At 49.3% G+C, this 13,892-nt stretch overlaps 1 protein-coding gene across 4 annotated transcripts in view; it reads right to left on the reverse strand.

Annotated features, from left to right (window-relative positions):
- Positions 1-539: 539 nt before the first annotated feature.
- LOC125462805 (voltage-dependent L-type calcium channel subunit alpha-1S-like) overlaps positions 540-13,892 on the reverse strand; it is a 158,247-nt gene continuing 144,894 nt past the window's right edge. For 2 of the 4 annotated variants that reach the window (XM_059653514.1, XM_059653513.1), the window contains 3 exons: positions 5,658-5,764; positions 3,118-3,204; positions 540-1,073 (listed from right to left, as the gene is read on the reverse strand). In XM_059653514.1, coding sequence (XP_059509497.1) covers positions 864-1,073; positions 3,118-3,204; positions 5,658-5,764 — 404 coding nt within the window. In that variant the 3' untranslated portion in view covers positions 540-863. Of the gene's footprint in view, positions 1,074-3,117; positions 3,205-4,937; positions 5,066-5,657; positions 5,765-13,892 lie in introns of those variants that run through there. The other 2 variants (XR_009447021.1, XM_059653515.1) reach the window with 2 other exon arrangements.

Raw genomic sequence — 13,892 nt, forward strand, 5'->3', positions numbered from 1 at the left:
GTGTCGAGCCAGTGCTGGGGTGCCCAGATGTTAGAATTACACCTAGGCCCCTCAGGGATAAGGGCAGGAATCACTCCTTCACACATACACAAGGGGTTTTGGAAATCTGAAACACTCTCCCCAGAAAGTCTGCTGAGGTTATGGTAAAGTAAGGAATTCAAAACTAAAATTTAGAGGCAAGAGTATTAAGTTATGTGAAAACAGGTCAGAGTTAACAGCAGATACAATCTGACTAAATGGTGTGAACATGCTGAAGGAACTGAGTGGCTTACTCCTCTTGCCATGGAAGATTCTGGTCAAATTCCAATGATGTTCCCAAATAATGCTGAACTGGGGCTGAAACAGGCTATGATTACCCACACATCATGCACTAGCCAGATTCTGCAGAGACCAGAAGATGTTTTGTGTTCACCCAAATATAGTGCTGTTACTCCCAGCTGAACGTGCAGGCCTGGGTGAAATGGTTAAGACTATTTAATGAGCTAGTGGCTTTTGAACAATGTGTCTGAACTCCCGCAAACACAAAAGTCCATAAGATCTTGTCAGCCACTGATTGTTTAATGAGCCCTTTCCACACTGATGTACTTAAGTAATGATACCACACTTATGAAGTAGAAACATAGCCAACATGGCCTGATTATGTCGCAGTGACAGTGGAGAATTCTATTCTCTCCTGTTGTGTCCTGTGCTTCCATACAGTACTCTGGCAAAATCAGAAATCTCATACATTCTCAAACATATTATCTCACACCTCTCGGCAACAGTTACAGATTTCCAAAAACACAACAAGTAAACTAGACGGTAACTCAGCTGTGGCGGTGGAGCGTTACTCCCTAGCCTCAGCTTATCCGTTGATAAAGTGCTCAGCAGCAGCTAGATGGAGGATCCACCAGAGCTTCAGGTAAGAGGGTCTCTTTGGGTTCTGTCTGTGCCGAGTGGCCTTTCACCAAGTTCAGTGCTGCTCCCTCCAGCTCACTGTGATCCATCAGGCAAGCTTCAGCCATCTCACTCACTGTCATTGCCACAAAGCCTGGGTCACTGGCCAGTTCCTGTAGCCCACGGATTGTCAGCACCTTTAATGGGAGAGGCAGAGAGGGTGAGAAATTCCACAGGGACAAGCTGGCTGACTGGGGAAGCGGGTGAAGAGGCTGATTTTTCTGAGCTTTGAACTCAGGGCACAGGTATTCTTTAAGGTCAGGAGAAATAAATTGGGATGAAATCAGGTCTATTTGGATAGCGTGTTGAGGACAGGTAGCACAGAGTGGGTTTGTACTTTCTTGTGTATAGGAAATTAGAGGATGATTTAATTGAGATGTTTAAGATGAGGGAAAGGTTTAAAAGGATTAACAGGGTAACTTATTTATAGAAGGTGCTGGGAAGGGGTGGCCTCTAGAACTAAGAGCAAGACCTTAAAAACAACGAGGCTGTTCAGTGGTGGATACACTGGGCAGAGCAGCTGCTACTCACCCTCTGTTCACAAAACAAACAGGCTCAGGTTTACAATCGTGAGGTGGGATGGGGTTTCCGAATTCTTTGATCAACCCAATCACCCCATCCCACCTAAAGCGCTTTGGTATGACCCAGGTTCACCCGTGACACAGCACTGCCCCAATAACATGTCACTGGCATGTCTGGTATAGCCTCCTGTCTGAATTTCAGGGCTGGGAGATCACTCACTGGGGTACGTAGAGAAGGATTTTATTCAGCAGTTATCAGAGGTTGAGGCATGCATTACTGTGGTTACTGAAGGGGCTGATAAGCCTTACAAAGAGAGAGTGCTACTTATTCAGGGAGTGCCAGTTTTTAATGTGGATTCTTTAGGAGGTTTGGATGTGGATTTTGTAAATGTACGCCTGGAGCACAAAATCAAGGAGGTTCGACTAAGCTTCTGATAATGCACTGGTTCACCATCAACACGTGGTATTGTTTTCAATTGTGCGCACTGCCACAGTGAGAGGTGGGAACGTTTTGGAGAAGGTGCAGAAGAACTTCATAAGGGTGGTTTGTAGAGTTGAGGACACTGGTTACAAGAGTGGATTGGACAGCCTGTGGCTGCTCTCCTACGAGGAGTTTTGAAGAGATCTTAAAAATCCCATGGGATCTGAATGCAGTCATCAGGGAATCTTTTCCCATTGGTAAAACAGTTGAGAACCGGAGGCTATAGATTCAAAGGCAGCAAAGGTAACATGAGGGAAAGAAACCTCTTTTACAGGGCGAATGGTTAGTGTTTGGAACACAGTGCCTGAGACTGTGACAGAGGCAGATTCAATCTTGACTTTCAAAAGGAATTAGAAAAGACAAGGCACAGAGGGAAAGGCAGAAATATTCTCACAGAGACCAGGCCAGTTACACACAAAGCCTACTTTATGCATGATTACAATTCTATGATTCTGGCTTCACTCATCCCAACCAGCGTGATCTGTGACTGCTCTGGGATACCCTCAATATTCGCACTGAACAGACAACACACCAAGTGGCCTGACGGGGAGGCTGAGGGTGTGCAGTTTTGGTTCTCTTCTTTAAGGAAATATATTATTTCATTGGAAGCAGTTTACAGAAGCTTCATAAGGATGATCTTTGGTATGGAGGGATTGTTTTATGAGCAAAAGTTTAACAGGTTGGGACTCTTCACTGCAGTTTAGAAGAATGAGAAATAATCTCATTGAAACATACAGGATTTTTAAGAGGCTGGACAGGGTAAATGCTGAGAGAATATTTACCCTCAAGGGTAGTCCAGGGCCAGAAGACATAGTCTCAGAACAGAAGGCCACCAATTTAAGACTGAGATGAGGAGGAATTTCTTCTCTAAGATGGTTGAGTTTCTTTGGAATTCCTTGCCCCCGGAGACCTCTTGGGGCAGAGTCTTTCTGTACATTTTGAGATTGAGAGATTCTTGATCAGTAGAGGAATTAAGAGTTATGGGAAAAGGGCAGGAAAATGGATGTGAAGAATGTTGGATCAGACATGATCTTAAAGGATATACAGCTGATCTGCTTGTATTTCCTGTGGCCTGATGGTCTTATGGGCTGTGGAGGATAACAGCTTGTGACATGGGGATTAGTGAGCTGTGAGGCGATTGTAGTGATGAAGCTAACAGTGTGGAACATGATGGTCTACCTGTTTTACGAGGTTGTTGACCGTCCAATAACTTTCCAAGTTCTTGGGTTTGTGACGGTGTTCACAGATTTGGTTCATGTCCACACTCTGGGTAAAAACAAAATGATTTATCTGAAGAGTGTTTGATGGGTATTTAAAGGCCATTACTGCAACACAACACACACACAGTGTGGATGATATGTGGACACCAAGCTCCATGTTCAGACGATATACAGACACAGGGCCCAGTGTGCGGATGATATGGGGACATCGGGCCCTGTGTGCGGGCGATATGCGGACACCAAGCCCAGCGGGCAGGCGATACAAGGACACCGGCCCCAGCGGGCGGGTGATATACGGACACCGGGCCCAGCGGGCGGGCGATATACAGACACCGGGCCCTGCGGGCCGGCGATATACAGATACTGGGCCCTGCGGGCGGGCGATATATGGACACCGGGCCCAACGGGCGGGCGATAGATGGACACCGGGCCCTGTGGGCGGGTGATATATGGACAGCAGGCCCAGAGGGCGGGCGATATACAGACATCAGGCCCTGCGGGCGGGCGATATACAGACACCGGGCCTAGTGGGCGGACGATATACGGACACCGGGACAGTGTGTGGGCGATATACGGACACCGGGCCCAGCGGGCGGGCGATATACGGACACCGGGCCCAGCGGGCGGGCGATATACAGACACCGGGCCCTGCAGGCGGGCGATATACGGACAGCAGGCCCAGCGGGCGGGCGATATACAGACACCGGGCCTTGCAGGCGGGCGATATACGGACACCGGGCCCAGCGGGCGGGCGATATACAGACACCGGGCCCGGCAGGCGGGCGATATACGGACAGCAGGCCCAGCGGGCGGGCGATATACAGACACCGGGCCTAGTGGGCGGACGATATACGGACACCGGGACAGTGTGCGGGCGATATACGGACACCGGGCCCAGCGGGCGGGCGATATACAGACACCGGGCCCTGCAGGCGGGCGATATACGGACAGCAGGCCCTGCGGGCGTGCGATATACGGACACCGGGCCTAGTGGGCGGATGATATACGGACACCGGGACAGTGTGCGGGCGATATACGGACACCGGGCCCAGCGGGCGGGCGATATACGGACAGCAGGCCCAGCGGGCGGGCGATATACAGACACCGGGCCCTGCAGGCGGGCGATATACGGACAGCAGGCCCAGCGGGCGGGCGATATACAGACACCGGGCCCTGCAGGCGGGCGATATACGGACAGCAGGCCCAGCGGGCGGGCGATATACAGACACCGGGCCCAGCGGGCAGGCGATATACAGACACCGGGCCCAGCGGGCAGGCGATATGTGGACACCGGGCCCAGCCGGCGGGCGATATGCAGACACCGGGCCCTGCAGGCAGGCGATATGTGGACACCGGGCCCAGCCGGCGGGCGATATACGGACACCAGGCCCAGTGTATATCTCCCGTCCGCTGGGCCCGGTGTCACTGTATCGCCTGCCCGCTGGGCACAGGGTTCGTATATCGCCTGCACACTGGGCCCGATGTCTGCATGTCGCCCGCCTGCTGGGGCGGGTGTCCGTATATCGCCCACCCGCTGGGCCCGGTGTCCGTATATCGCCCGCCAGCTGGGCCTAGTGTCCGTGTATTGCCCGCCCGCTGGGCCTGGTGTCTGTACGGACACCGAGCCCAGCAGGCGGGCGATATACAGACACCGGACCCAGCGGGCGGGCGATATACGGACACCGGGCCCAGCGGGCGGGCAATACACGGACACTGGGCCCAGCTGGCGGGTGATATACGGACACCGGGCCCAGTGTGGTTGAGAAACAGATACTATACCTGGGATGTGGTACGTGTCGATACTGTATCCAAAATGTGTTCCACACAAACATTATCCTCAATGACTGTGATATACAGACACTGTACCTTGTGGTTCAGATATTCGCAGTGTTGAAATATACAGACACCTGTGCAGTTTGGGAGATATACAGAGCATGTATATAATCTCCAAACACTGTACCCAGCATTTATGAAATGGAGGCACTGTATCTCGTGTGTGTGATATGCAGACTGTACCTACAGCATGACGCACGTGTACGAGTTAAACACTGTGCCCCGTTTGTGATTATACAGCTTGTACCCATGTTTGAGATATACATAAAATGTACAAGCTGCCTGTGTGTGGTATGCAGACATTATACACAAGGTGGGAAGTGGTCAAAGTGTCATCTATTGCTCAATTATGAAATGTACTAAAGCTTAAAATAATAAAATGTTAAATAGTCACAACTGAGCCAGACGGCAGCAATATGGAAACTGGAAGGGGAGAGTTCAACTGGTGATGTTCACGGGGTAAGAGATGTTGCAGGCATCCTATAGTGGACGACATGCTGTGAATCAGCAAGCTTGTCGTGTTGCTGGGACTGAGGATTGATTTTTTTTGTCTCCCCACTAGTCCTGAGTGCTTTAAGCCACATGCCTGTTCCCAAAATCACCATGACTGCCTTGGCTCTTCACATCAACAGGCAACTACCAATACCTCCCCTGCTGGACCATTACCTGGCCGTTGTGTTGTTGCCATGTTGGTGCGATGGTGTCTCCCTCTGCTTTCTTGGCACCTGTTGTTTCTGACAAGGTTGTCTTTACTCGATGGTTGGGGTGCAGTCCTGGAGGTGTCAGAACAGTTCATTGATAAGTGATTAATACACGAAACTGGTGCACCTTTAAACAATGTAAAAAGCAATGAAAAACACGCGTATCCTAGCATTGAACATGAAGCCCCAAAGCAATTTCATGTCAACTACATCATTCCCAAGTGTAATCAGTGTTGTCATGCAGGAAACCCAGCGGACAAATTACAACCAGTAAGATCCCACTAACGTTATAATCTTGTCACCTTATTAGTTGAGGGATAAATATTAGCCAGAACCGCCCTGCTGTTCTTCCAATGTCATTAATGTGTTATTTTCTTTTCACTTAAGAGGGGAGCAGAGGTCTGGATTCTGTGTTCACATCTCTGGTGCGGGACTTGAGCCCAGAACCTTACCGTTCAGGGGTGAGAGTGCCCCCAGACAGCCAGGCTGACACTGGTCTTTCGCACAGGGGTTTCTGTGCAGTTTATCAGCATAAGGACAACGATTCAGTCTCACTATACTATTATCTGGGGGTTCTGGAAATCCCCAGCCACATCCATACAATGTGTCACATGAGATAAAAACACCATTCAGCCCACCTGATACATGTCAGTTGTAATAATCCATCTGCTTTGGGAAAAGCCTGAAAAACTGTCGATCCTGTGAATCAGAAACAAAAGAAAAAAGCAGAAATTGCTGGGAAAGCCCAGCAAGTCTGTCAATATCTGTGGAGAGAAATCAGAGTTAATGTTTCCGATTGAGTGATCCTTCCTCTGAACTTTTTGAAATGTTAACTCTGACTTTTCTCCACAGATGTTGCCAGGCCTCCTGAGCTTCTCCAGCAATTTCTGTACTTGTTTTGGGAAAAGCCTGTATTTCAGCGGAGGGTGCGTGGAGAGAACGTGAGCCAGGAAGGAACTGAAATATTCGAGCATTGGCTAAACCCGAAACACGACACGCGCAGTGTCTCCCACCCATCCTCCTCCTCTAACCAAAAAAAAGACTCTATGGAGGGTCGGTAAGGTAAGGCTTATTCTTCTGGAAATCTGGAGTAGAGGAAATGGAAGCTAGAGCATTTGCATGGTCCTCTTCCAGGATGTGGAAGGTAAGGGTCACTGCTGGTGTCCCCTCTGACTTCACCAGCGAGAACCACACCCAACCCCAGCTCCTCAAAAACCGCATTAGGGAACTGAAACTGGAGCTGGATGAACTCTGGATCATTCGCGAAGCTGAAGGGGTGATAGGGAGGTGGTCACACCTAAGGTTCAGGAAAAAAGTAGCTGGGTGACTGTCAGGAAGGGGGTAGGCAGAAATGCAGGGATCCCCTGTGGCCATTCCCCTTAATAATAAGTATACTGTTTTGGATACTTTTGGGGATGATGACCTCCGAGGGGAAGACCATAGCAGGCAGTTCTCTGGCAGTGAGCCTGGCCCTGTGGCACAGAAGGGAAGTTGGGAGAATAGGAGAGCAATTGTAGTGGGGGATTTGATTGTAAGAGGCTCAGACAGGTGGTTCCGTGGACGTAAATGAGATGAATGGATGGTACGCTGCCTCCTGGGTGCCAGGGTCTGTGATGTCTCAGATCATGTCTTCAGGATCCTTCAGGGGGAGGGTGAGCAACCAGCAGTCATGGAACACATCGGTACCAGTGACATAGGTAGAAAAAGGACTGAGATTATGAAAAATGAGTACAGGGAGTTAGGTTGGAAGCTGAAGTCCAGGACAAACAGGGTAGTTATCTCTGGATTACGACCAGTGCCATGTGATAACGAGGTAAGAAATAGGGAGAGCGCGCAGCTAAACATGTGGCTACAGGGCTGGCATAGGAGGGAGGGCTTCCATTATGTGGATGAAGGACTGGAAGGGTGGATTAGTAAATTTGCAGACGATGCGAAGGTGGGGCGAGTTGTGGATAGTGTGGAGGGCTGTTCTAGGTTACAAAGGGACATTGATAGGATGTAGATAATAAAATGTGAGGCTGGATGAACACAGCAGGCCCAGCAGCATCTCAGGAGCACAAAAGCTGACGTTTCGGGCCTAGACCCTTCATCAGAGAGGGGGATGGGGTGAGGGTTCTGGAATAAATAGGGAGAGAGGGGGAGGCATACCAAAGATGGAGAGAAAAGAAGATAGGTGGAGAGGAGAGCATAGGTGGGGAGGTAGGGAGGGGATAGGTCAGTCCAGGGAAGACGGACAGGTCAAGGAGGTGGGATGAGGTTAGTAGGTAGGAGATGGAGGTGCGGCTTGGGGTGGGAGGAAGGGATGGGTGAGAGGAAGAACAGGTTAGGGAGGCAGAGACAGGTTGGACTGGTTTTGGGATGCAGTGGGTGGAGGGCAAGAGCTGGGCTGGTTGTGTGGTGCAGTGGGGGGAGGGGACAAACTGGGCTGGTTTAGGGATGCAGTGGGGGAAGGGGAGATTTTGAAGCTGGTGAAGTCCACATTGATACCATTAGGCTGCAGGGTTCCCAAGCGGAATATGAGTTGCTGTTCCTGCAACCTTCGGGTGGCATCATTGTGGCACTGCAGGAGGCCCATGATGGACATGTCATCTAAAGAATGGGAGGGGGAGTGGAAATGGTTTGCGACTGGGAGGTGCAGTTGTTGATTGCGAACTGAGCGGAGGTGTTCTGCAAAGCGGTCCCCAAGCCTCCGCTTGGTTTCCCCAATGTAGAGGATGCCACACCGGGTACAGTGGATGCAGTATACCACATTGGCAGATGTGCAGGTGAACCTCGAACAGTTCAGCCACTTCACCAACACCTTTCACCCCAACCTTCAGTTCACCTGGGCCATCTCCAGCACATCCCTCACCTTCCTGGACCTCTCAGTCTCCATCTCAGGCAACCAGCTTGTAACTGATGTCCATTTCAAGGCCACCGACTCCCACAGCTACCTAGAATACACCTCCTCCCACCCACCCTCCTGCAAAAATTCCATCCCCTATTCCCAATTCCTCCGCCTCCGCCACATCTGCTCCCATGATGAGGCATTCCACTCCCGCACATCCCAGATGTCCAAGTTCTTCAAGGACTGAAACTTTCCCCCCACAGTGGTCGAGAGCGCCCTTGACCGTGTCTCCCGCATTTCCTGCAACACATCCCTCACACCCCGCCCCCGCCACAACCGCCCAAAGAGGATCCCCCTCATTCTCACACACCACCCCGCCAACCTCCAGATACAACACATCATCCTCCGACACTTCCGCCATCTACAATCCGACCCCACCACCCAAGACATTTTTCCATCCCCTCCCCTGTTTGCTTTCCAGAGAGACCACTCTCTCCGTGACTCCCTTGTTCGCTCCACACTGCCCTCCAACCCCACCACACCCGGCACCTTCCCCTGCAACTGCAGGAAATGCTACACTTGCCCCCACGCCTCCTCCCTCACCCCTATCCCAGGCCCCAAGATGACTTTCCACATTAAGCAGAGGTTCACCTGCACATCTGCCAATGTGGTATACTGCATCCACTGTACCCGGTGTGGCTTCCTCTACATTGGGGAAACCAAGCGGAGGCTTGGGGACCGCTTTGCAGAACACCTCCTCTCGGTTCGCAATAAACAACTGCACCTCCCAGTCGCAAACCATTGCCAGTACCCCTCCCATTCTTTAGATGACATGTCCATCATGGGCCTCCTGCAGTGCCACAATGATGCCACCCGAAGGTTGCAGGAACAGCAACTCATATTCTGCCTGGGAACCCTGCAGCCTAATGGTATCAATGTGGACTTCACCAGCTTCAAAATCTCCCCCTCCCCCACCGCATCCCAAAATCAGCCCAGTTTGTCCCCTCCCCCCACTGCACCACACAACCAGCCCAGCTCTTCCCCTCCACCCACTGCATCCCAAAACCAGTCCAACCTGTCTCTGCCTCCCTAACCGGTTCTTCCTCTCACCCATCCCTTCCTCCCACCCCAAGCCGCACCTCCATCTCCTACCTACTAACCTCATCCCACCTCCTTGACCTGGTCCGTCTTCCCTGGACTGACCTATCCCCTCCCTACCTCCCCACCTATAGTCTCCACTCCACCTGTCTTCTTTTCTCTCCATCTTCGGTCCGCCTCCCCCTCTCTCCCTATTTATTCCAGAACCCTCACCCCATCCCCCTCTCTGATGAAGGTTCTAGGCCCGAAACGTCAGCTTTTGTGCTCCTGAGATGCTGCTTGGCCTGCTGTGTTCATCCAGCCTCACATTTTATTATCTTGGATTCTCCAGCATCTGCAGTTCCCATTATCATTGATAGGATGTAGAGCTAGGCTGAGAAGTGGCAGATGGAGTTTAACCCTGAAAAGTGTGAGCGGATTCATTTTGGAAGGATAAATTTGAAAGCAGAATACAGGGTTAACGGAAAGATTCTTGGCAGTGTGGAGGAGCAGAGGGATCTGGAGGTTCATGTCCACAGTTCCCTGAAAGCTGCCACCCAGGTGGATAGAGTTGTTTAGAAGTCGTATGGTGTGTTAGCTTTCACTGATAGACGGATTGAGTTCAAGAGCCGTGAAGTTATGCTCCAGCTATACAAAAGCCTGGTTCGGCCACATCTGGAGTATTGTGTCTCGTTCTGGTCGCTTCATTACAGGAATGATGTGGAGGCGTTGGAAAAGGAGCAGAGGAGATTTACCAGGATGATACCTGGAATGGAGGGAAGGTCTTATGAGGAAAGGTTGAGAGTGCTCAGGCTTTTCTCTTTAGAACGACAAAAGATGAGAGGTGACTTGATAGAGGTGTACAAAATGATCAGAGGTATAGATAGAGTAGACAGCCAGAGACTTTTTCCTCGAGTGGAGGTAGCTACTATGATGGGGCATAGTTTTAAAGTGAGTGGAGGTAGATATAGGGGAGACGTCAGAGGTAGGTTCTTTACTCAGAGAGTGGTAGGGGCTTGGAATGCATTGCCGGAGAGGGTAGTGGAGTCGGCCTCATTAGGGGCATTTAAGTGGCTATTAGTTAGGCATATGGATGATAGAATAAGGGAGGGGTGGAGGTTAGATAGACCTTAGGTTTAGGGTATGGTTTGGCACAACATCATGGGCCGAAGGGCCTGAACTGTGTTGTACTGTTCTATGTTCTATGTTCGAGCTGCATCCCCTGTTTAAGGCCAAAGTTGGCAGAGGAATATTGTGAAAGAGGGCTAACTTGTTTTTTAGATAATAAAGTGTGAAGCTGGATGAACACAGCAGGCCAAGCAGCATCTCAGGAGCACAAAAGCTGACGTTTCGGGCCTAGACCCTTCATCAGAGAGGATTCTCCAGCATCTGCAGTTCCCATTATCACTAACTTGTTTCTTGATTGTCCTGTCATTAGGTTCCAAGAGTTGCCTTTATGACCTGAGGTTACCATGCTGGCTCGCAACTGAGAAGTTAAGGTTTTATGGAAAGTGAATTGCAGTGGAGTTAAGTTTTTGCCTGTGTTTTCTGTTTGGCAACTCAGAAGGCACTAAGAATCCATGTGAGAGGAAACAAGTGAGTTTCCTAACAGATCCTTGTGGTGAAGCAGATCTCTGCGAATAGGACAGTGACTGTGCTTTCTGTCAGCGTTATACATTTAGAGAGGGCAGAGAGTTGAAGGCAGAGAAGCTCAAGAGGTTGAACAAAATCGTTTGCTAATATCTGAGCATTGCCAGAGCCATTCAGACTGATGAAGTGGCTTTGAAAAGTGAGTCTCTAGGAATGCTGTCCCCTCAGGACCATCGTGACTGAGAGAATGAGCAGGATTTGCAGGCCTTTGGCTTGTTTGTGATACCTGTGTCTCGGGGCGTTGGGTGGAATGTGCCTGTTGGTCAGTGCTACCCAGGGGCAGAAACAATAGGATAGGATGTAAGAAATATTAGAGAATGGGCGCTGCTTTGGGAAGGCCATTAGATTGTACATGGTCCCACATTGGTACGGGAGTAAAATGAGTGCCTTGAATTACGCAAAACCTATCTTTCTTCCACTGATTATTTAAGATGAAATTTATCTCTTTGTTACTATGTCCTATACCTGTTAATTATGTTGATTTTCAATGATTTTGTTGCAGTTAATGTTTTAAAAACTGAACTCTTGCCCGGATTTTCTTTCTATTAGCATTGTGGGTAATCTTTTCTTTCCAACTCGGTCTCCACATTGTAACATAGCGTTTATGTTTTACACAGGCCTTTTTCCATCTGCACTGCATCCCGCACTGGCAACATATCCTCCTGGAGTTGAGCTTCCCTCTGCTGATGCTAGGCCAGCTCCAGGCTGAGCTGGAACCCTGGGCAGCTTCAGACAAGAACACAGGCAGTCCATTCGGACCATCAAGCTTATGTTGATGCATTTAATTAAAGTTCCAACTATCCACCCAGACCAGGCCCTAGCCCACCCCTGATTTCCCGTAACCTCACAATCTGGGTCCTTCATATATTTACCTAATTTTCTTTTGAAAGTTACAGACAAATCTATTTGCATCGTCCTTTTCAGCAGCACAAAGGTTCTTGTTAATTGGCGGGGATAGAGGTTATTGGGAAGAGGCAGAAATGTGGATTTAAGGTTAAAATTCAGATCTTCATCATTTGATTAAATGGCAGCGTGGGCTTCAGGGGCTGAATCCTGCTCCTATTTCCTATGATTGTATTTTCACATTCCTCAACAGCTTGCTGTCTGAAGCATTAGTCTCTCCGAACCCCCAGTTCTTTCGTTAATTGAATCTTGCTGGCGGAAACAGTTGGGTCCTATTTTCCTGCACATTGTGATGGATGGGCGACTACAATTAACACTCCTTCCCTTCCTTCTCCACTCTCCCATCACCTTCCACCCACCCCACAGCCACCTCATCTCCAAGGAGATGCCAAAATTAAGGAAAATATATTCTGTAAAATTGCTCTCCATCCCCATTTGACAAGCAAAACCAGAGATCTCATATCATGGGCCAGGCATTATATTTAATAAGTTACTTCCCATCTCTTTGATTCAATCTCCACCTTAGTCAGGAACCCATCCAGCTCCATCTTGAAGTCAGCACTGACCACACCAACCGACAACATACTCCAGAGACCCACTGATATAACACGGTGTAGAGCTGGATGAACACAGCAGGCCAAGCAGCATCAGAGGAGCAGGAAAGCTGACGTTTCGGGTCGGGATCCTTTTTCAGAATCTGAAGAAGGGTCCAGGCCCGAAACGTCAACCTTCCTGCTCCTCTGATGCTGCTTGGCCTGCTGTGTTCATCCAGCTCTACACCTTGTTATCTCAGATTCTCCAGCATCTGCAGTTCCTACTATCCCAGAGAACCACTGGTCTCTGGGAAAGGGTGGTTCTCTGGGAAAGGAACTGCCCAACATCCAATGCATTCCCGATTTTACTTAGTTTAATCTTGAGTCTGTTGGTCCTCCCCAATCTGTTAAATTAGAACAATCTATCAATACAGACGACTGCTAGCCCCAGCCGACACCTGCTGCACAGCTCATGTTAATGCCTTCCTAATTTTTCACATAATTCAGTAGGCAGTGATGAATCAGCAAGATAGAAACTGTTAAAAAGAGCGATAACCAGACACTTAGGAGATAACGGTATTTTTGTGCAGAGTTAACATGGTTTTATGAAAGAGAAATCCTGTTGGACAGATGTGTTGGAGTTTTTGAGGATGTTAATTCTATCATAGATCTAGGAGAAGTGGTGGATGTAGGGTATTTTAATTTTCAGAAGGCTTTCAATAAGGTTGTGTACCAGAGGTTAGTAAGTAAAATTAGAATGCATGGGATTAGGGGCAATGACCCAGCATGGTCTGAGAATTGGTTAACGGACAGTCAGAATAAATGGATTTTTCCCATGATGACGGGCTGTTACTAATGGGGTGCGAAAAGTATAATTTGGTGGGACCACAGCTATTATTGGCTCATGAAATCCAAAGTAATACTTCCAAATTTGCCGATGACACAAAGCTAGAAGAGAATGATGGCTGTGAGGAGGTTGCAAAGAGACTTCAAGGGTACTTAAGTGGGCAAACTGAATAGGCAAGAACACGGCAGGGAGAAGATAAGTGAATAAGCAAGAGGTTATTTGCTTTGGTAGAAAAAAAAATAAACTGTTAGGAAGTACAAGCATCCAAGGGACCTTGGCATCCTTGTTCACGAGTTGCTAAAACCTAGCAAGAAGATACAGCAAGCGATTAGGAAGACAAATGGTATGTTGGCGTTCAGCACA

The sequence above is a fragment of the Stegostoma tigrinum genome, chromosome 21 (assembly GCF_030684315.1).
Source record: "Stegostoma tigrinum isolate sSteTig4 chromosome 21, sSteTig4.hap1, whole genome shotgun sequence".
NCBI classification, from domain to species: Eukaryota; Metazoa; Chordata; class Chondrichthyes; order Orectolobiformes; family Stegostomatidae; genus Stegostoma; species Stegostoma tigrinum.